Source organism: Haliotis rufescens, unplaced genomic scaffold, assembly GCF_023055435.1.
Source record: "Haliotis rufescens isolate VD_foot unplaced genomic scaffold, xgHalRufe1.0.p SCAF_8, whole genome shotgun sequence".
NCBI lineage: Eukaryota > Metazoa > Mollusca > Gastropoda > Lepetellida > Haliotidae > Haliotis > Haliotis rufescens.
The window spans coordinates 30,071,628-30,095,397 of NW_025964372.1; the positions used below are offsets into that span (position 1 = coordinate 30,071,628).

General features: G+C 41.9%; 1 protein-coding gene across 2 annotated transcripts; it reads left to right on the forward strand.

Annotated features, from left to right (window-relative positions):
* The first annotated feature begins 847 nt into the window (after positions 1-847).
* Positions 848-23,394, forward strand: LOC124145548 (zinc finger protein on ecdysone puffs-like). 2 transcript variants are annotated; one of them, XM_046515365.2, is made up of 12 exons: positions 848-902; positions 5,902-6,379; positions 7,758-7,779; positions 8,330-8,373; positions 10,123-10,188; positions 13,236-13,375; positions 14,690-14,759; positions 15,291-15,395; positions 16,593-16,649; positions 18,044-18,080; positions 19,566-19,687; positions 20,179-23,394. In XM_046515365.2, exons 2-12 carry the CDS (start codon positions 5,915-5,917, stop codon positions 20,290-20,292), a joined length of 1,242 nt encoding a protein of 413 aa, XP_046371321.1. In that variant the 5' UTR covers positions 848-902; positions 5,902-5,914; the 3' UTR covers positions 20,293-23,394. The 2 variants fall into 2 exon arrangements, with proteins under 2 accessions (XP_046371321.1, XP_046371322.1); XM_046515366.2 differs by having other exon boundaries at positions 848-898.
* The last annotated feature ends 376 nt before the right edge of the window (positions 23,395-23,770 follow it).

Genomic DNA, 23,770 nt, shown 5'->3' on the forward strand with positions numbered 1-23,770 from the left:
AGGGCATTATCAAGTTACAGTGACCTTTCTGATAACATGCCGGCGGTTTAATGATAATTCTATCCATTGCAGCTACAATGGAGAGATAACACTCGATCTTTCTACCCTCCTGGGTTATATTATTAAACACAACATGTAGTCAGCAATATTTCAGTCATATCACTGTAGTTATGGAGTCTAGAGCAGGTATTGTTTATTTGATGTTTAATGTCGCATTCAGCAGTATTCCTATACGGCATTTCCTATTCTACGCATTTGGGATACGATGACATTCATCAACCAAGTCACCCAGTCTGACCAACCGGTCCCGTTAGGCGCCTCTTACGACAAGCAAAGTCGCCTTTTACAGCAAGAAAACCAGTGACTGAAGGCATTAACAATGATCTGTGACATCGGCGTAAGGGGACAAGCAATAAACAATCAGTCTTTTGCCACCTTGTACACGGCTTTTGGAGAGGGATGCGGTTTCCCATGCTGTTGAAAGAACCAATTTAAACCGAGTGGTTACAACATGCAACCCCCCAACCCAAAATATCCCCCGAAATCCCCCCCTAAAGTATAGATAGCATAATTTACCCATACTCTTGCACACATGGGTGTAGACATTATATTTTAAATTGCTGTATAATTATACCACGCAGCGACAGTCATTCTAGATCTATCTTTAATTCGTGGGTAATGAGGACATTTTATGCACGCTAAGTGTAATGGTTAGATATGGCAAGGCTGTGTGCTCTCAAAAAAGCTGTACAGTGCGACCAACTAAACAAAAACAATGCACCTAAAAAGGCCTCGTGCTTCCCTAGATCCTGTAATGGGCCTCGAATATTAACTTCCGTTTGAGAGTCGTGTGCAACATTTCACTTCCATTTTTCCGACTGTTTGGGGTGGAGCCTTTGTTGGTATATTTTTCTTATTTGACAAGCATGATGACTGATATTTTGTTATTGTACTGCTACATATACATTTAATTAAATCATTTCACACAACCGAAACACCTCCGTTTCCGTCTGCAATGTTCTTTACAAGGAGAACCGGCTACTAGGCCTACTAGTACTCGGCTAGTTACATGTGCCGGTATCAGAGAACGTGAAATGTTTGCACCTTGTATCTCGCGCACTGTTTTCATTGTCGAATACGTTACTCAGTAATTGTAATAGGAGCAATATCTGGTTGTTGATAATTGACAATTGGACAGAAATGTAGTATTTTGATAGAATAGAAACTGGATTGCAAAACATTTGCAACCGGCATCGTCACGTGAAGTCAAGGGTAGATAACTCTAAATTACATTCCAGGTAATGCGTTATCAAATGGTGAATAAATAGACAGTGTTTGAAGTATTACACATTTTGTACGACTAATTGCTTTATTCCCGAATTGGACAAATACAAATTTAGTTTTCAATTTCCTCCTCCACAAATGTTAATTTGTTAATTGCCTTGGAATATGTTATTGATTATTCATGAAAAGTCAGTATTCAAAGATAGTTGTTATAAACTCTCAGCCTCATGTCACAGAACACTATGTGCTGATGGTGGCCATTTGCTGATATTGTTCTATGAATTGATACTTTCACAGCTGATTACTGTTAGAATAGGTGAGATCAGGTAAAATGGGTTTTAACAAACGTCTTTGGTTTTGACTTCGCATCCAAGATTATTGCACTTATATACCGACGTGCATGCACATGTGTGTGTGGTTGCTTGTACTAGTCCAATCTCATTAAAATCAGATCTTAGTTCTCGCTACCGCTAAACAAAGATCTGAGGACATCCCATTAAGGGTCATCCAACCAATCAGAGCGTCGCTTACCAGATCATGAAAGTGACAGTCGGAATGTATTTTCTAATCATGCAACCACGAAATATTTAACACAGGGTATTCCGAACGACAGTTACGGGTTTTATGATTATATCCATACAATCTAGGCCATCTATAAGCCATTCCAGAATGTTCTTCTTATCAATTTTAATTTTTTTAGTCGAGAACACGTCAAAATATGTTTCGAAGCGTAGTCGCCAGTTTCAAACTAGTGTCGTAAAGCTCGAGAAAGCTGCCTTCTGATTGGCTAATGTCGATTTCTTGTCAGTCATTTCATTGGTCGGTCAAAATTCGCGAAAGTTCGTTCTGACGTGACCCGTAATGGGATGTCCTCAGATCTCAGAACTGATTTTAATGAGATTGCCATATGCCGCAGTTTAACATGAATACCCAACTGAGACGAAGTATACTGACTCCGAGGCGAGCAGTCCTTGTTTTAGCCCCTTAATGCTGAGCGCTAGACAGGGTAACAACAAGTACCATCTTTTAACATCAGAGCTCCAGATGGGCTGCGTATCCGCGTAAAATATGCATCAGAAATGCAGAAATACGCCGTAAAATAAAGTCCAAGCGTATCAAATACGTTACGAACATTACAGATACGCTACAAAAATAAAACTTGTGCATATCATCAAAATATTGTGAAGTAACCCTGCGTATTAGATTAGCAAATCAGCAACTTATTTTGAAATTATAATGGGCATTCCGTCATCTTGCCAAACTCCATTATGACAGTTACATCATGATCATTTGCCAGCACACTTTCTTGTGGAAGTATCGTGGTATTTTTTAGTCCTATAAAGCTCTCGAACCCACACGACACCAGTTTGCTTGGACTAGATGAATAGTGTTTTTAAATATTTAACTTAAATACCCACATGTGTAAAACCTAGTGGGTAACAGAAATTTGAATACGCAGATAGAATTACTGATACCCAATGATTTTAAAATGCATGGGTAAAATACCCACAACACCAAAAGCTTATCTCGAGCTCTGAACATCGTTTGGTATGATGCGGACGCTCTACCACTAGATCAAAGAGGCGGTCCCTGTTAGAATAGAGACTAAATGGTATATAAAAAATCAAGTCTATTATTTGGAGTTGTGTAACAAGCAAAGTTGGATCCTACCTTTCTGAATGTAAATCCCAGGTGCACCAGAGTGTCGACTTAACATGCTAAAGAGCTGTTGTTATAACCTATTTGGTCATATTGCTCACACCATTTCATTATCTTTGGATAAATGTTATCCTTCAATAAATATTTTATAGCCAACTGAGTGGATTCAGTGTATGAATAAGTCCAACACCCCAACAAATCAGTGACTTGTTTTTTTGCTTGTCATCATGCTCAATCACTGGATTGTCTGGTCCAGACTTGATTATTTACAGACCGCCGTCATATCTAGCTGTAATATTTTTGAGTGTGGGGTTAAACAACAAACCAACAAACACTTTGGGATGTCATATAGTGATAGTTCTATCATGGTCAGGGTTAGAATTTAATTTTTTTAGGCACAAGCAAATTTTTGCTTGTGGTTTTAAAAGTTACAAGCAAAATCAAAAATCAACAAGCAATTATTTTTTCTCAACTCAAAACTTCAAAATATATATCACAAGATTGCATGATCGTGATTTATGCTGCATATAAATAATGGCTGATTATGCATGTTATGACATTCAGATAACAAAGTAATTAAATTACACTCATAAAACATTTATCAAAGAAAATATCTGCATGTTTGTAAAACATCTTTGCTAGCACATATTATACACCATTTCAAGTTCCAATCCTGTTGTTTATAAAATATGTTATGTTTATCACATTATTTAGATAATGCATTTACAACTTAATTATGTTCGTTGTAAATAAAGAAAGAAAATGTAAGCTAACACATTCATAACGTCCAGATTAAGGACCAAGGAAGCGCAAAATTGACGATTTTCGCAAACAGAATCTATAAGATTTCATAAAAAACACAATTGGAAAAAAATATTTTAAAAATAATTGTAAATAGATCTGGTATCTGCCATCACCCATTTCCCGATAACAGCGGCTGTTCGTTCAGTAACATGAAGAGATACCTCCGTTTTCATATAACACGGTCGTCGAAGACTGCCATGTGACACATCGCTAGAAAGCTTTGATAAAATTGGTTTCTAATGACTCTGTCTTTGCCAAAATCTGCTACAAGGTTCGTGACTGGTCAAATCTGAGCACGTGACCTAAGTCGGCCAATCAAATTACATCTATGATCTGATAAATTTCAGAATTTGACGAAAGACTTTTGTTAAATCGTGTTATTCTAAAAGGTTTAAGCAGGAAATTGCGATCTATATTAAAAATATGGAACTTCATAGATGTATCGTGCCAGGTTACGAGCTGTGACAAAGATTTTTCATGCTTATATTTTTGCATTAAACATCGTCTCCGAACCGAGGAAATTGAGACGACGAAAGCCGAGATGTCATTTGACTTACATTACACGCGATCGCACGAAAAGATGGAAATAATAACTTAAATGTAAGTCTGACAACTTTAAGATATATTTATAAAATTTTATCTATTACTTTGTATAATATATAGCTTGAAAAGTCTTTACATTGCTCTTTGACATGTTCGCTGTGGACCTGTTGTCGAAAAGTGTTTTCGAGATTTTATTTTCAAAAACATTGCGGGAATAGTGAATAGTTTTTTAATTCATCGATAAGAAATGATAAATTGAAATGGAATACGTATTTCAGACATTGTGAAATGTGATAGATTAAATAAATGAATCATAGGACAGGTAGGTTAATAAAATTATATACTATTTTGACGTGACTACGGCTTCGTCAGTCAACCGGCCTACGGGTGTCGTCTGGTATTCGAGGATGGCATGTCATCTTAAAATAAGAAACGACCTTGGGTCAATGGAATAAATTACCGATGACATAGTTTTTACGGCATTTGATTGGTCTCCCGAAAATAGACAAACGTCATTTGCATAATATTAAGCTCCGTGCTATATGTTCATTGGTCAAAAAGAGCTCGGAATAGTCCGCGTTCACGAAAGTTGAAAAGAAGTAAAAGGTTTTCCCGGAAACGCGAATGGGGAGGTAACTCTAAATTGGAGGTAAACAAATCAAGGAAAATCTTCGCGAATTTAAATGTTATCACAGTGAATTTAGAAACTTAGGTATTTCTCAACCAATTGTTAAACGGGGAAAAAGCAAGAAGCAAAAAATATCGTCTTTATTTTGATTTATAGACGCAAAATCATAAATTAAGACGCATTTTGCGTCTTAGCGTCCCTTAATTTCGAACCCTGATGGTATAACATTTATACTAAGTTATCCTATATTATAGCTAAAATGGATAGAATTATCATTAAACTGCCCGCATGTTATCAGAAATGAGCGGGCCACTGTAACTTGATAATGCCCTCACATTGCTTGACGACGGGCCCTTATCACGCCCGTTGTTAGGTGACGTCATAGGATAGGGATAGGTGACGTCACGTTCAATAGTGACTTCATCTGGTTTGTTCTATGACGTTTCCATATTTGTAAAAGTTGGTCAGTGGGTTCGTGTTGATTGCAGTCAATGTTTCAAAATCGATATTGTTGTTTCTTTTTATTTGATACCAAAATCCATCCATTTTAGCTATAATAGCGGTAACACTATTTTTCAGGGCATTATCATTTGCAGAAGCCCTCGGTCTTTTCTCGGTCCTCCTTCGTCGGGCAGTTAAATGGAAGACCTCGGGCTTCTGCAAATGATAATGCCCTGAAAAATAGCGTTACCCTAATTAGATCCACATCAAGTGCTTGTAGGAGTTATCATGGTGTATTATTTATACATCATTTCATATAATTATAGTTTAGCAAGTAATACTTATATGAAATGATGTATAAATAATACACCATGATAACTCCTAAAAGCACTTGATGTGGATCTAATTATTATAGGATAACTTAGTATAAATGTTATACCATGATAGTTCATTCACTGTGGTGTTATTTTAAGGTTCAGTACTTGTGTAGTTTAAAGTGGTGAATATTTGTTACGAAACTTATTTTTTGAAAATTATTTCAGATTTTGACCAAAGATGTTAAACCCACGCAGCATGTCTGGGGGGAACAGACAAGGAAGGGGGAGGGGCATTCTTGGACAGTATTACCCCCCTGGGACAAACATTGGCGCCCAGGCCTCGGGATACGGTGGGGGATACTATAATGATGGGGGATACGGAGGGGGAGGCTACGGTTCCCCAGGCCTGGACAGACAACAGGAGTCCCAGCTTCTACAGCTTTTGAAGAGACAAAGTGATGTGATAGAAAAACTATCCGAACAAGTCGGGTTGGACAATTTGTCACTGCCAGGATACCCCGGGCCTGGCAAGTATGGAGGGAATTATGGGAGCTACGGTGGATATGATGATTATGGATATCATCACGATTATCCATATATGGACATGGGATACCCAGGAATGAATTATGGGATGCAAGGATTTGGTCGCGGAAGAGGAAGAGGGGGACAGAGAGGTGGCAACCAGAACAGGCAGCCTGGCGCGGTGAGTTGTCTCCCCATGTTTGAGTTGTCTCCCCATGGTTTGGGTAAGGATGGTCCTTTGTCATCAGACGAATGACCTGCCACTGAGCTGTTTGGATTACGTGGCCCAGTGTTTGTTAAAACTGGTTGATCATTTTCAGCCTGAGGTTACTTCACCAATAAGAATTCAAATCAACATTCTGCCATATTATTTGACAAATACTTTAAGGTCGCAATAAGCAAACATCTTTGTTTTGGCTAACCTGTCTCCCTACAAAATAGCTCTTGACTAAAGAGAGTTGTATCAAGCTCATTGAAATCAAGTCTTTTCCTCTGATTCGTTGCCTCTCTCCGGGAACCCAGAGAGAACTTCAACTGCCCAGTCCAAGGTAAGGATGGTTGGGTTATTGAGCCATATATACTATCCAAAAGAAGTTAAGGACCACTTGATTCTTTCATATTACTGCAGTTAATCTGGCATGCCATGATGTATTAACTATAGTAATATGAAAGAATAAGGTGGTCCTTAACTTCTTTTGAGTAGTATATTTTCTCCTCTGTCCCAAGATTGGCCACTTCGGTCTGAACAAAATATAAAAAAAACACAAGCATAGTGTTCTTTGGATAGGAAAACCTTACAGGAGTAAATGCCATGGCAAACAGAACGGAAATAATGAACAACATAGCACAGCCTTTATTGTTCTCCATTCGAAACTGCCTGTTTACTTTTTGTTTTCATGATACAAAAATCAAGTAAGGTTGAGTGTACCTAGAATTTAGAAGCCACCATGATTATTGGCTGATATGAAAGTTCAGCTGGTGCGAATTTCAATCGAGGATTTGTCATGTCAGATCTTGAGGAAGATATTGTTTTGAATTGGAGAGTACCAACTTTTCAGCTTGTCTGTCCATTCCTTACCATTTAATGGTTTCAGTGAAAAACAAAGCAGCTCTCTACCTGCCTCAGAATTTATCCTGGATTCCAAACTGTATAGTTATAACTAATCCACTGGCTTTGTAGGGGCGGTCGCTTGACCAGTGGTTAAAGCTTTGGCTTGTCACGCCGAAGACCCGGGTTCGATTCCTGACATGGGTACAATGTGTGAAGCCCATTTCTGGTGTCCGCGGCCATGATATTGCTGGAATATTGCTAAAAGCGGCGTAAAACCATACTCACTCACTCACTCAGTGGCTTTGTAGAGTTGACTTCACTGGTAACTCCCAACAAACATCATTGAAATCAATGTTATGTTAAAATACATTGTCAAAATACTTGTGAATTTAAAAGTGAGAACTTATAAAAATGCCAATTTTGAACAAGATAATTGATGCTTATTTTGCTTAGATATGTCCCTGGATGCTCTGTTCATGCCAATAGTCCTTACTGCTTTTGTTTTCAGCAACAAAGGCAAGTGAAGAAAGGTGAGTGCATCCTCTATATACCATGATATAGTTGAGCGACAGTATTGGGACTCGGTGGAGAGTGGAATGTTGGTGGTTTGATCCCTGGCTGTGTCATACCGAAAGTAGTTAAAAGATGGTGAATATTGTTACCATGGTTACCCTGGTGCTCGGCATTAAGATGATAAAGTAAGGACTGGTCGCCTTTGAATCCGTATTCTGGTGGGGTATTCGTATTAAAATGTGGCGTTGTATCTCAGTAGGGTAGCACTATAAGTCATAACATTGATAACAGAAAGGAAAAATGGAAGGTTTCCCCTTATCCAAACCTAACATGGAAAAGATAGCAAGTGCTTGTTGGTTTTTATGTCCAGTTCATACTGTCATGAAAATACCAACTCTCAAATATATTTTGTGTTAGTGGGTTTCACCAAAGAGGTAAACATCTGTGACCTGAATCATTTCGTGCTTTCCTCCCACGTTAAGCTGACACACTGTGATACAACTGGAATACTGTTCAAAGCGGTGTTCAAACCTCACTCACTTACTCCAATGTGTTTTCTGTTTCTAGGCAAGTCTGGGTATCCAGTCAAGACACCAGTCAACATTGAGCCGGTAGGTTGGCACTTGTTTTGGAGAGCAGTCTAGTTTTTACCCAGCTGTAACCAACAAATTGAGTACCATCAAACAATCTATGCAATTTTACCATTAACACAAAGTTTGTGTATTTTCCAACCAACAAACTGTTCATGTCTTTCACCATTACCAACAAACTATTCATGTCTTTCACCATTACCAACAAACTGTTCATGTCTTTCACCATTACCAACAAACTGTTCATGTCTTTCACCATTACCAACAAACTATTCATGTCTTTCACCATTACCAACAAACTGTTCATGTCTTTCACCATTACCAACAAACTGTTCATGTCTTTCACCATTACCAACAAACTATTCATGTCTTTCACCATTACCAACAAACTATTCATGTCTTTCACCATTACCAACAAACTATTCATGTCTTTCACCATTACCAACAAACTATTCATGTCTTTCACCATTACCAACAAACTGTTCCTGTCTTTCACTATTACCAACAAACTGTTCATTTTAGGCATATTTCTGAACTAACTACTCATTTAAACTAATCTCCCCCACCCCCCGGAAGTGAAACAGATGCTCCCTTAGGGTGTGACCTAATGAATTCCAAGGAAGGGATGGGGTCGGTGCTGCTGTATGGTAGTAAGAGATTTGACCGCTCTGTTTATGTTACTCATATTGCCTGCCACTGTTCCGAGTATATCTCAGCGTATAGGGATTTACTGGACTCGAAATCCTGCATCATGTGCTCGTCATAAAATTTTAAAACAGATGCACAAAAAAAATGGAGATCCACTGGGATGCAGAAAATTTGTATGGACACCAGTACTGTCTGTTATCATCCGCTGATATTTGGCCCTAGGTTTGCGGCAGGAACTAAAAATGTCTTACTTCAGGTCATCGTTACCGCTAGTGTGTTGGAGTCTTGCAACAGTGTCTTGTATTTCACTGGGAAGAGAAGCTAAAAAGAGTATAAGGCTAGAACTATTTCACTTAGGGATGTCATCATCTATTGTCATATGTATGTGTCAATTCCAATTTATGAATATTGATATTGAACTACCGTATTCGACGTAATAAGCGCCCAGGGCACTCTCAAAATTAGAAATAGGGGGCTCTTATTAGAATATTATTTTGGTGAAAAAAACAGAGTTGAAAGATAAATTTCATGGTTATGCTGACGGCCTGAAATGTTTATGTACGACAGATATATTTTTCCAGAATTTTTTTGCACATAATTAAGGGTGCATATAGCACACGAGTGCGTATTATAAGCGAATAAATTAGTCTTGTGTACATTGGGAAGGGAAGGGGTGCTAATTGGGATTGTTCACCAGCCAATATATCAGCAAATGTCACTGTGGGCGCTTATTAGAGCGGAGTGCTTATTACGTCGAATACGGTAATAATTGACTGACACGGAAACGTGTACATTTGTTATTATTACCATGGTAAAGACGGACAATCAGAAGGCAGAAAATTCAATTTTATTCATTTAACGGATCAGCCCAGTTTATATTGATCATTAGTTAATTAACTGCAGGTCTAGATAGGATTTGTTTTATCTATACACATACAGAATAACTCATTTTGTTTTTAATCAATATATCGATATGTCATGATACTTTTCAGTCGGTATATCAATACTAAACTTAACAATCAATGACACCCCTAATTTCATTCTTATTAACTTGATTATTAACATTCCTAAGTGGCAGTAAACTCTAACTTGCTCACTCACATTAGTTTCGTGTTGTTTCAGGGGCAGTATGAAGACAATTACACTTTCTACTGCCATGCCTGTAAATACCAGTGCACGAACAATGCCGTAAGTAGTGCTTAGTGTCAAGGACTCATTCCTGTCACTGTCGGACAAAGTATAGCCATGACCTTCACCTTGGCCCTGTTCCCCCAAACCTGAAGGTACCCAGGTGTCCAGAGCATAGTAGGTCTCCAATTCTGTTTTTCCTGTGAGGATTCCAGGGCAGAACAGTTCTCCAGTATCCCATTCTTGTCTCCCTGTGGGGATTCCAGGGCAGAGTAGGTCTCCAGTATACCGTGCTTGTCTCAATGTGGGGATTCCAGAGCAGAGTAGGTCCCAAGTATCCTGTGCTTGTCTCCATGTGGGGATTCCAGAGCATGGTAGGTCCCCAGTATCCTGTGCTTGTCTCCATGTGGGGATTCCAGAGCAGGGTAGGTCCCCAGTATCCTGTGCTTGTCTCCATGTGGGGATTCCAGAGCAGGGTAGGTCCCCAGTATCCTGTGCTTGTCTCCCTGTGGGGATTCCAGAGCAGAGTAGGTCCCTAGTAACCCATGCTTGTCTCCATGTTGGGATTCCGGAGCAGAGTAGGTCCCCAGTATCCCATGCTTGTCTCCATGTGGAGATTCCAGAGCAGAGTAGGTCCCTGGTTTCCAATGCTTGTCTCCATGTGGGGATTCCAGAGCAGAGTAGGTCCCTGGTTTCCCATGCTTGTCTCCATGTGGGGATTCCAGAGCAGAATAGGTCCCCAGTATCCCATGCTTGTCTCCATGTGGGGATTCCAGAGCAGAGTAGGTCACTGGTTTCCCATGCTTGTCTCCATGTGGGGATTCCAGAGCAGAATAGGTCCCTAGTAACCCATGCTTGTCTCCATGTGGGGATTCCAGAGCAGAATAGGTCCCCAGTATCCCATGCTTCCCCATGTGGGGATTCTAGGGCAGAACAGGTCCACGGTATCCCATGCTTGTCTCCATGTGGGGATTCCAGAGCAGAGTAGGTCCCCAGTATCCCATGCTTGTCTCCATGTGGGGATTCCAGGGCAGAGTAGGTCCTAGTAACCCATGCTTGTCTCCATGTGGGGATTCCAGAGCAGAGTAGGTCCCTAGTAACCCATGCTTGTCTCCATGTGGGGATTCCAGAGCAGAGTAGGTCCCCAGTAACCCATGCTTGTCTCCATGTGGGGATTCCAGAGCAGAGTAGGTCCCTAGTAACCCATGCTTGTCTCAATGTGGGGATTCTAGGGCAGAACAGGTCCACGGTAACCCATGCTTGTCTCCATGTGGGGATTCCTGGGCAGAGTAGGTCCTAGTAACCCATGCTTGTCTCCATGTGGGCATTCCAGAGCAGAGTAGGTCCCTGGTTTCCCATGTTTGTCTCCATGTGGGGATTCCAGAGCAGAATAGGTCCCCAGTATCCCATGCTTCCCCATGTGGGGATTCTAGGGCAGAACAGGTCCACGGTATCCCATGCTTGTCTCCATGTGGGGATTCCAGAGCAGAGTAGGTCCCCAGTATCCCATGCTTGTCTCCATGTGGGGATTCCAGGGCAGAGTAGGTCCTAGTAACCCATGCTTGTCTCCATGTGGGGATTCCAGAGCAGAGTAGGTCCCTAGTAACCCATGCTTGTCTCCATGTGGGGATTCCAGAGCAGAGTAGGTCCCCAGTAACCCATGCTTGTCTCCATGTGGGGATTCCAGAGCAGAGTAGGTCCCTAGTAACCCATGCTTGTCTCAATGTGGGGATTCTAGGGCAGAACAGGTCCACGGTAACCCATGCTTGTCTCCATGTGGGGATTCCTGGGCAGAGTAGGTCCTAGTAACCCATGCTTGTCTCCATGTGGGCATTCCAGAGCAGAGTAGGTCTCCAGTATCCCATGCTTGTCTCCATGTGGGGATTCTAGGGCAGAATAGGTCCCTAGTAACCCATGCTTGTCTCCATGTGGGGATTCTAGGGCAGAACAGGTCCACAGTATCCCATGCTTGCCTCCATGTGGGGATTCTAGGGCAGAATAGGTCCCCAGTATCCCATGCTTGTCTCCATGTGGGGACTAGGGCAGAACAGGTCCACAGTATTCCATGCTTGTCTCCATGTGGGGATTCTAGGGCAGAATAGGTCCCCAGTATTCCATGCTTGTCTCCATGTGGGGATTCTAGGGCAGAACAGGTCCACAGTATCCCATGCTTGTCTCCATGTGGGGATTCTAGGGCAGAACAGGTCCACAGTATCCCATGCTTGTCTCCATGTGGGGATTCCAGAGCAGAGTAGGTTCCCAGTATCCCATGCTTGTCTCCATGTGGGAATTCCGGGGAAGTGTAGGTCCCTAGTATCCCGTGCTTGTCTCCATTTGGAGATTCCAGGGCCGAGTAGGTCCCTGGTATCCCATGCTTGTCTCAATGTGGGGATTCCAGGGCCGAGTAGGTCCCTAGTATCCCATGCTTGTCTCCATTTGGAGATTCCCATCCTTGTTGTAAGAGGTGACTAGTCTGGTTGCAGTTTGGGACCAGATTGTGAGTGTGCCCAGACAGTGTTAAATGACGTCCACTCCCTCACTTATGCAATCTTACTGTCAGAAAAATAAAACATTCACCAGCGGCAATTTTAACATAGTGTTTGCACCGTTTCTTTTGTAATGAGCACGTAAGTTTGCATGAGGGGAATGAAATATTTCCTGATTTGTTTCCACTTCTAATTTTTGGGTGTTAATCCATAAACTGGTGATAACAACTTTTTGCCAAAGACACTCTTTATTCACACTGGACACATGTCATATTATGAGTTGTAGCAGGATCACGAGGGGTACATGGGGTTTTATGCGTCCGGCATTAGGTTTTATACCACAATTTATCTTACCAACATGATATTGCGAAATAATTCAAATATATTCCATATTGATAGAAAACAGCTTCTCGATTGAGCTGATGTTAGCTTGTGCTATGTCCGGTGACATCCATTGGCTCGGAAAAAGCGTGCTGCCTTTTGCTTTGAAGCGGGGTATAAAGGATTTATTCTGTCTCTCAGAAATGCATTTGCAGCCTGCTCTTTGGAATCCATAAACTGTATAAATAAACTGTTTTGCAAAGAGGCTCTGTTTAGGTTGTATGTACGTTAATGTTTCAGGACCGTAAGAACCACAATAAGGGACACAAGCACCTGCAGCGGATGGAGGAAGTCAACCGTCTGCCCAAACACCAAGCTCAGCCCATCCTGGACAAGATTGCCGAGGTGAAGGCGTTGAGGGAGAAGGAGAAGAAACTCATGTGAGTAGATCCAGCCTGACACCTGTGAGTAGATCCACCCTGACACCTGTGAGTAGATCCACCTGACACCTGTGAGTACATCCACCTGACACCTGTGAGTAGATCCACCCTGACACCTGTGAGTAGATCCACCTGACACCTGTGAGTAGATCCACCTGACACCTGTGAGTAGATTCAGCCTGACACCTGTGAGTAGATCCACCTGACACCTGTGAGTAGATCCACCCTGACACCTGTGAGTAGATCCACCCTGACACCTGTGAGTAGATCCACCCTGACACCTGTGAGTAGATCCCCCGACACCTGAGTACATCCACCCTGACACCTGTGAGTAGATCCACCTGACACCTGTGAGTAGATCCACCCTGACACCTGTGAGTAGATCCACCTGACACCTGTGAGTAGATCCACCTGACACCTGTGAGTAGATTCAGCCTGACACCTGTGAGTAGATCCACCTGACACCTGTGAGTAGATCCACCCTGACACCTGTGAGTAGATCCAGCCTGACACCTGTGAGTAGATCCACCCTGACACCTGTGAGTAGATCCACCCTGACACCTGAGTACATCCACCCTGACACCTGTGAGTAGATCCACCTGACACCTGTGAGTAGATCCACCCTGACACCTGTGAGTAGATCCACCCTGACACCTGTGAGTACATCCACCCTGACACCTGTGAGTACATCCACCTGACACCTGTGAGTACATCCACCTGACACCTGTGAGTAGATCCACCCTGACACCTGTGAGTACATCGACCTGACACCTGTGAGTACATCCACCTGCCACCCTGACACCTGTGAGTACATCCACCTGACACCTGTGAGTACATCCACCTGACACCTGTGAGTAGATCCACCCTGACACCTGTGAGTACATCCACCTGACACCTGTGAGTACATCCACCCTGACACCTGTGAGTACATCCACCCTGACACCTGTGAGTACATCCACCCTGACACCTGTGAGTACATCCACCCTGACACCTGTGAGTACATCCACCTGACACCTGTGAGTAGATCCACCCTGACACCTGTGAGTACATCCACCTGACACCTGTGAGTAGATCCACCTGACACCTGTGAGTACATCCACCTGACACCTGTGAGTACATCCACCTGACACCTGTAAGACGTAGAGCCTCACCAATTCAGTCAGAATCAAAGTTTGCTTCAATTTTGATGCAAATTAGTTAAATGCCATCATATGATGTACGATTGATAATGATGGCATTATCGAATGACAGTCTTTTATGATAATTCTATCCATTTTTACCTATATGTTCGCTACTGTATGTTTTTTGTTGCAGGCAATGCATTATCTGTGATATCGACCTCCCTGTCCCCTACTCAGACCACAAGAACCAAAACCAACACAAAGTAAGCAACATGTTACATTGTTGGTGACCCGTGAAGATCCGTGGTAGAATAGGTATTCAGCAACCCATGCTTGCTGTAAAAGGCGACTATGCTTGTCGTAAGAGGCGAGTAACGGGATCGGGTGGTCAGGCTCGCCGACTTGGTTAATGCATGTCATCGATCCAAATTGCGTGGATCGATGCTCATGATATTAATCACTGGATTGTCTGGTCCAGACTCGATTATTTACAGACCGCCGTCATCTAGCTGGAATATTGCTGAGTGCGGTGTTAAACAACAAATCGACTAACCAACATATCAACCAACCAACATTGTTGGTATTGGTGTTACTGTGCTGAGTACTGATGTTTAGTTTTTTAGAGCTATTGAACCCCTACATTCCCAACATAATGTAATTATATAACTCTACAATATATATTGTTATTGTTACACTGTAAACTGATCAGTATATTCAATTTGGATTACCTGTAATAAGAGTGTACTCCTGCTATTTTGACTCTTGACTGGAATATACTGGCTTCTGTCCCCCAGAACCGGATGAGACAGGTGAAGGCCGGTTGTGGATGCTGCAAAACAGGAGCCTTTAAAAACTTCACCGAGTTCAAGGAACACAGGCAGCTTGAAGAACACAAACAGGTATTTGCCACAGTTCACATATTGAGATGACATGCCGTGATACAACTGAAGTAGTCTTCTTTGGGGGCACCACACCCAACTCAATCACTCACTGTCCAGGTGGAGCGGTGGGGTAGTCTAGTGGGTAAAGCGTTTGGTCGGCAAGCTGAAGACCTGGTTTAAATTCCCCACATGGGTACTCTGTGTGAAGCCAATTTCCACTCACTGTCCAGGTGGAGCGGTGGGGTAGTTGAGTGGGTAAAGCGTTTGGTCGGCCACCAAAGACCTAGTTTAAACTCCCCACATGGGTACTTTGTGTGAAGCCAATTTCCACTCACTGTCCAGGTGGAGCGGTGGGGTAGTCCAGTGGGTAAAACGTTCGGTCGGCACGCAGAAGACCTGGTTTCAATTCCCCACATGGGTACTTTGTGTGAAGCCAATTTCCACACACTGTCCAGGTGGAGCGTTGGAGTAGTCTAGTGGATAAAGCGTTTGGTCGGCACGCCGAAGACCTGGTTTAAATTCCCCACATGGGTAGTTTGTGTGAAGCCAATTTCCACACACTGTCCAGGTGGAGCGTTGGAGTAGTCTAGTGGATAAAGCGTTTGGTCGGCACGCCGAAGACCTGGTTTAAATTCCCCACATGGGAAGTTTGTGTGAAGCCAATTTCCACTCACTGTCCAGGTGGAGCGGTGGGATAGTCTAGTGGGTAAAGCGTTTGGTCGGCACGCCGAAGACCTGGTTTAAATTCCCCACATGGGTACTTTGTGTGAAGCCAATTTCCACACACTGTCCAGATGGAGCGGTGGGGTAGTCTAGTGGGTAAAGCGTTTGGTCGGCACGCCGAAGACCTGGTTTAAATTCCCCACATGGGTACTTTGTGTGAAGCCAATTTCCACACACTGTCCAGGTGGAGCGGTGGAGTAGTCTAGTGGGTAAAGCGTTTGGTCGGCACGCCGAAGACCTGGTTTAAATTCCCCACATGGGAAGTTTGTGTGAAGCCAATTTCCACTCACTGTCCAGGTGGAGCGTTGGGGTAGTCCAGTGGGTAAAGCGTTTGGTCGGCACACCGAAGACCTGGTTTCAATTCCCCACGTGGGTACTTTGTGTTCACCTCATGACATGTGACTGTCAGATAGCTCTCTGGACAATAACTTCCAAGAAGTATTGATTTGATTTGCTGGTACAGGTGTTTATCTGTTTGTATTTTATTTACAGAACGCGGAGTCTGCTAGGGAGAAGTTGGAGGCGGAGATTGAGAAATGTACCGATGAAGTAAGACCCGCACCTTCAACCTGTAATTCTGTGTGAAACCAATTTTGAATACCTACACGGATTATGGGGTTATGGGGGGGGTGATCTAATATGAGAATCAGGTGGCTACTGTATATGATGTATTTGCCAAAGTGGCCGTGAATGTCTCCGTGGTCTAGTGGATAGAGTCTGCCCGGAGAGCTGAAAGTCAGTGGTTCCATCCTAAAAGATTGTACTTGTTGTTTCCCTGCCTGGCTCAAGGCATTAAGGGGCAAAAACAAGGACTGGTCGGCTTGGAGTCAGGATACTGTGTCTGAGTGGGGAATCATGTTAAACTGTTACATGGTATCTCAGGGGGCTGGTACTATAAAACTTGTATTATTACTACCTGCTGCTCAGTCATTTCTCCTCAGAATGTACTGTAATTCTCATCATTTCTCTGAAATTGCGAGACTGAGGAAATGAACGTTGGTATGTGTAGCTCTCCTTATGACATCATCTTTGTTCCATATATTGGGATTTTCCTGTGTCTTTGTGAAACAGGGGGGCACGGGTGGCCCAGTCGTCTAAGGCGCCGCGATTCGCTGTGCAGAGTTCCGTCCTTTGGGCACACCAGAAACCTATGATTGTGGGTTTGAATCCCGGTTCGCCCCGATTATGTTTCTAGGTTTGTCAGCACCATATCCGTGCTCGTGGGTTTCACCGAAGTGGTAAACGTCTGAGACCTGCATCACTTCGGGCTTTCCTCCCACATTAAGCTGACATGCGGCGATATAACTGGAATACTGTTCAAAGCGGCGTTAAACCCAACTCACTCACTCACTCACTTTGTGAACCAATTGGAAAAAGTATTCTCCTTGGAAGATTTATGAGGATTAACTTCGAGTTGGAACTTTGTGTAAAGTAAATTGAACAGTTGTGTATTGCAACATTGTTCTGCAAGAGTCGATTCATTCTTGCAAATTTAGAAACATTGTTATCATGGTTACTTGCTTCATATTTCGTAATATGTTCATCCTCAGTATTTATGCAGAATATAATTGCGTAGCCAACAGCAGCTTGTTTTAAGTGTCTGTCTTTCGAGGTGAGCTTCAGTGCCTTGGCACTTTTTTCATGTGAGTGAATTACACATATAATTTGATGGATAACATTCTCATATTGCTGTGATTTTGCTGAAGACAAATTGCATGAGGCCATTCTAGAACATTTCCATGATTTTATCAATTTCTGATTCAGTGCTCTTTTATGTCATTGCCAATTTGGAAAACATTCTTCTGGAAATTTGAGCAACACTCAGTGTCCAAACCGATCCAAAACCCAAAGAAAGATATTTCCAATCACATCAGACTGTTGTTTACAGATGCAGTATTATGTTTTTTTTGCTATTGTTAAGTACGGTTGTTCTTGTTTTGCAGGCTACTTTCCCTGCTTTTGAAGAAGGGACACCCCTAGGTGAGTGAAAGAAGATGTAGACCTGTTACTTGACCTCCCAATACTTTGTTCCAGGAAATGCCTGGGTTAGGAGATAGGTATCCAGCAAACCGTGTCAGGGGAGGATCCAGGATCTTAAAAAGAGGGGGGGTCCACTTGCAGTGAAGAGGGGGAGGGAGGATGGAGAATCAACCCAAAATATCCCAAACGTGTTATGTAAACCGTTATTAATTTTGCTTTAAGAACCAAATCAACCTGTTATCATGGTAGGCAATCTGCAAACATACATAATGTCATTAGATGAAAAAGGGGTGTTAGTGTGGCCACCCCCAGACCCCCTCCCCCCTCTAAATGGGATTGGGTGTTCAGACTTGGGTGAGATGATCCCAGGCACAAGTCTGCTCAGGTCAGTTTGTCTCCTTGTAAAGGCAACCAAAGGGCCAGTAGAAATCCAGGCTTTTTAGAGGTTACCCTTACGTGTTGTCACTATTTGGGCTTATATATGTTGCTGGTTAGCTTGCGCCACTCTTATTGTGTTCTGATGGATATGTTGGTGATGTTTTCAATCACTGGTTTGCCCCATCACTGCTATGGTACAGATGGAACACCGCTCACTCACTCACTCACTCACTCACTCACTCACTCACTCACTCACACTCACTCACTCACTCACTCACTCACTCACTCACTCACTCACCCACTCGATCACTCACTCACCCACCCACCCACCCACTTGATCACCCACCCACCCACTCGATCACTCACTCACTCACTCACTCACCCACCCACTCGATCACTCACTCACTCACTCACCAACCCACCCACTCGATCACTCACTCACTCACTCACTCACCCACCCACCCACTCGATCACTCACTCACTCACTCACTCACTCACTCACTCACTCACTCACTCACTCACCCACTCACCCACTCACCCAACCACTCACCCAACTACTCATTCACTCATACATAGCTGGCATATTGGTGGCCGTGACGTAAAACAAAATTCACTCAGGCAAAGAGTGAGTGAGTGAGTTTGATTTTACCCCGCTTTCAGCAATATTCCAGCAATATCACGGCGGGGGACACCAGAAATGGGCTTCACACAGTGTACCCATGTCGGGAATCGAACCCGGGTTTTCTGCGTGACGAGGGAACGCTTTTACCACTAGGCTACCCGACTGCCCCACTCAGGCAAAGAAAGGGGGCCCGTCTGAAGTATAAGAAAGAGTAACATTGGCTTGAGAACTTTTTATAATGTCTCAGTAGTTGTCAAGATATGAATGGAGAATTACTATGATGATCACATTCACCAACAAATGTCCAGATGAGAAAGAAATATTCCCCTCCAGAAAGATGAGCTTCTGTACCGTTTCGGGTTTAAAACAAAGTTTCAAGCATCATTATTGTTACCATGATATGTTTGATTCAACTTACTTGCATGAAATTCAGTGTTTTTCTGCACATGGTTGCCATGGTAACTAGTTGAATGTTGATGTTGCAGGACAAATGTACATCCAGAGGGTGGAAGGATTCTACTGTACGCTGTGTAAAAAGTTCTTCCTGTCCGAACAGGAAGCCAAGATTGAGCATTGTGGTATCAGAGCTCACTACAACAAGGTCAAGGTAGGTTGTTGGTGTCGTCAGCACGGCTAATGTGTTAGGGGTAACCATGGAAATACTGTATACTACGGTTCTAACAAGGGACCACTAATTTTAATTCGTTATAACTGTCGTTTGTTATAAGCATATATACAGCATATGGACGGGATCCCCAAACAGTTCATTATATCCATCAGTTTGTTATTAGGGTGTTTGTTATAAACATAGTTTAATGTACTGGGTTGAAACAGTTGGTAATATCCGTAGGGGTTCTGGGTGTGAATTGAAAACCTATCCAGGTCGAATTAGGCAGCTGAATGGATTTAGTTGTCTGACTATGGAGACTTGGTTGATTGCACGTCATTAAACCCTGATGTCATGGATCATTGCTCACAATCTCAATCACTGGATTGTCTGATCCAGACTCGATTCTTTACGTGCCGCCATCATATTACTGGCATATTGTGGCGTTAACCAACCAGCAAACCTAACATTCACTTCCTCATCTTTTGTAGATGTCCAAAATCAAATCTGAAGAAACAGAGGAAAAAACGTCGGATTCGGAGGCGGCCAAGTCGGACAGCGCTTCGGCTAACAATATCAACCAAGAAGCAACTAATGGAAACTAGTTATCTTCCTTGTCAGATATCACTCATTGCCATTCATCATGGTTAAGGCAATGCCTGCTGCCTCCAAATTATCTCTAATATCATTCAAATCATGATTCATCTGTCGGATTAAGCACCATGGGAATTCAATAGCCCTGTGTGCCGAGGATGGTCTCTGTGTCATTGATCAATTACAGTACACCCTCACTGCAGCAGGCATAAGCCTCAACCGTGAACAATGGTGACCTTGAGGATGACCTTGAGGATGACCTTGGATTGTGATGACCTTGGATTGTGATGACCTTGGTGAGATGATGTTTGGGATGACGATGGCAATGATGCTGTCTTGGCGTGGGTGTCAAAATGTGATGCTGCAACAACTGAACTGAATGGAAGAAGTCAGAATTCAGCAAAGTTTTATATATTTACTGTATTATCATGATAATTGTCCTGTATACTTTACTACAGAATTAAGACTATTTCTAATATGAAATGAATTTTTAACGTAGAAATAAGAAATTTGTATATTATTCAAACGAATTGAATAGTTGAAAACATGATTAGTTGTGTCAAAAATGAGTAACATGGCTACATTTATGCATGTTTTTGAAAACTGAAGCTTGACACTTGTTTATTATCATATTCAGTTAAGTTGTGATAAGTTAAAGTTTTTTATTTTTCTTACTACTTGTTGTGTTAAATTGTATTCAATATGTATATTCAAGTTTGGGGTTTGTTAGTATTTTAAAGATGTTATGTAAATCTCTTGATACTCACAGTAATATAATGTAGAAGTATTTCATACACCTGAGCAGGGCTCATCAACTTGAAAGAAAGACCTGTGACATGTTTATTTCAACATTATGGTTTAATGTACCTGGATTGGAATATGCCTGACCCCCCTCAGGTCGAAATGAGACTGGCCCTAATTGTGTCATGAATATTCATGTTTATCAAGTCCAGGTTTGACAATATATAGTATCAAAACTTTGCTGAAACCTGACTTACCACTGTGAATATTATACATACTGGATTCCTATAACTTAATTGATAATATTTTGTTTATATATTTTGATTATTATGTTTTCATGTTTTGTATATTTGTCTTTTCATGCCTATGCGTTTCACGCAGTTTTTTCTGTTAAGCTTCTGTCGTTGATGCTAAGTACCATGTTGTGATGCTCTGTCATTACAATGGCTTACTTACATATTATGATCGGAAAAACATCAAAGTTCTTCAGAGAATTTGATGGTTCCAATTTGTGCATGGGCCAAAGACAACTGACATGGATAGATATTTAAAGGTTGGTTTGATTTAGACCTGACCTGTTTCTCTCATAATGGAATTTTTCACTCATATATTTCGAGTAGTTTATATATTAATTCCTTCATGAGAATTTTTCTATGTGTTTAGACTCTTGTGAATGATTTTGGCAGATAGACCAAAATTTATCCACTTTTTGAGGGATTTTCTGGATTTTTATGTTGTATGAAAAAAATCTAAAAAAAAAAAATTCCCTTCAGTGTTTTTAAGGGAATGATTGTTATTTTTTAACTTTCTGTTTGTTCATTTTTGATGGAGTAATTCCAGATGACAATGACACAAAAGACCTTTACGTTAGTTTTATCAACACCTGAAGAGAAATCTACAAGTAGGAAGGAAAGTTAGAGAAGTGCAGTTTGAAAACAATGTTTATCAAAGGGAGGTCACTCTCATTACTTCTCGATGTTTTCAAACAAACCACAGCAATTGTTTACACAATACCATGTTGTGAAAAGAACGCTGTGGTGACAAAAAGGTTGATTTGAATACTGACAAAGGTCTTAGAAGATTGTGTCACATTTCTGAGATGTAACCAAATGTGCTGAAATATTTGGGGTTGGTGTCATCCACCCCGATATACAATTACTCTTTTCATGTAGTGTTTTTATCGACTATATTTTTCAGCACTTGGCACTGCTTTCAGCTTGAAAGTTGCTTTACGTTTGGAGCATGCTTTCCTATGAATATTTTGATTTTTTTCCTCGCTATGTTGTCTCCATCTCGTCCTGGTAGACCTTGACCCACACTCACACACACTCGGAATGTTGCAAAGATGCAAAATATACAATAAAATATGCAGTTTGATCATATGCTTTACTGACATATTTCGGAGAAGAAAGTGTGTTTTCAATTTAGAGCAAGGTTACCTGTAGACATAACCATGCTAAATTTATATTGGGAACTGAACGTGCTGCTTGAGGTTTTAAGTGTTTGGTTTAGCATGGCTACATCTACATGTAACCTGGCTTGAAATTGAAAACACAGAATTTTTTATCTCAATGTAACAGTGACGAAACCAAATGCAAACTTCGTAAAAATATTGAGCGCAGTGACATGGGTTTAGTCCATTGTTTGATTGTTGATTTCAGTTCAGGAAAACTGATAACAGCCTTAAAACAAATATGGCACATCATGTGCTTGAACAATATTTCTTTACATTAGGGGGCATGGGTGGCCCAGTCGTCTAAGGCGCCGTGATTCGCTTTGCAGAGTTGCGTCGCTTGGGCACACCAGAAACCTATGATTGTGGGTTCGAATCCCGGTTCGCCCCGATTATGTTTCTAGGTTTTTCAGCACCATACCCGTGCTCGTGGGTTTCACCGAAGCGGTAAACGTCTGAGACCTGCATCACTTCGGGCATTCCTCCCTCCTTAAGCTCCCCCGCCATGATATAACTGGAATACTGTTCAAAGCGGCGTCAAACCCAACTCCCTCACTCCCTCACTTGACATTGATATGCCTTACTCTCAGACACAGAGAGTTTGTTGTACAACTACTCTGAAAGCCAGCATGACGTGGGCACCCCTGAAGAAAAATAAGCAGTAGTGGTAATTGTGATTTGGTACCTCTGATACACAAATCATCAACTGTATACTTCCAAAATTGAGGAAGTTGCTTTCAAGAAATTATGATTTTAATGTTCTTTTTCCCTTTTGGCAAATAAAACAAGAAATCTAACTGGTCTTGGCACATTACCATAGGTATTTAATAGTCTGAAATTACTGAAACTCCTTGACTGTAACAGGACAAATTTGTCAGATAAGTTGAATTTTGAACAGAATGTAAGAAATATATAGAAATACTGACACCTTCCTTGCTAGTTTCTGACTAGTCTAGAGGTAGAGTGTCTGCAGAAGGTCGGGGGTTCGATCCCCTATACCAAAAGACGTTAGTAGATGGTACTTGTTGTTACTCTGCCTTGTGCTCGGCATTAAGGGGCTAAAACAAGGACTGGTTGGGTCAGTATACTGTGTCTGAGTTGGGTATTCATGTTAAACTGCGGCATGGGCTGGCACTATAAAATCAGCATCAGTCCAGACTGGTACAAGCAGACACACAGACACTCTCTCACACATACACACACACACACACACGTTGCTATATTAATGCAACAATCTTGAACCTCATTTCACCTCACGTTGATAGTTTCTTGCTGTATGTAATATTTTGTTTAAC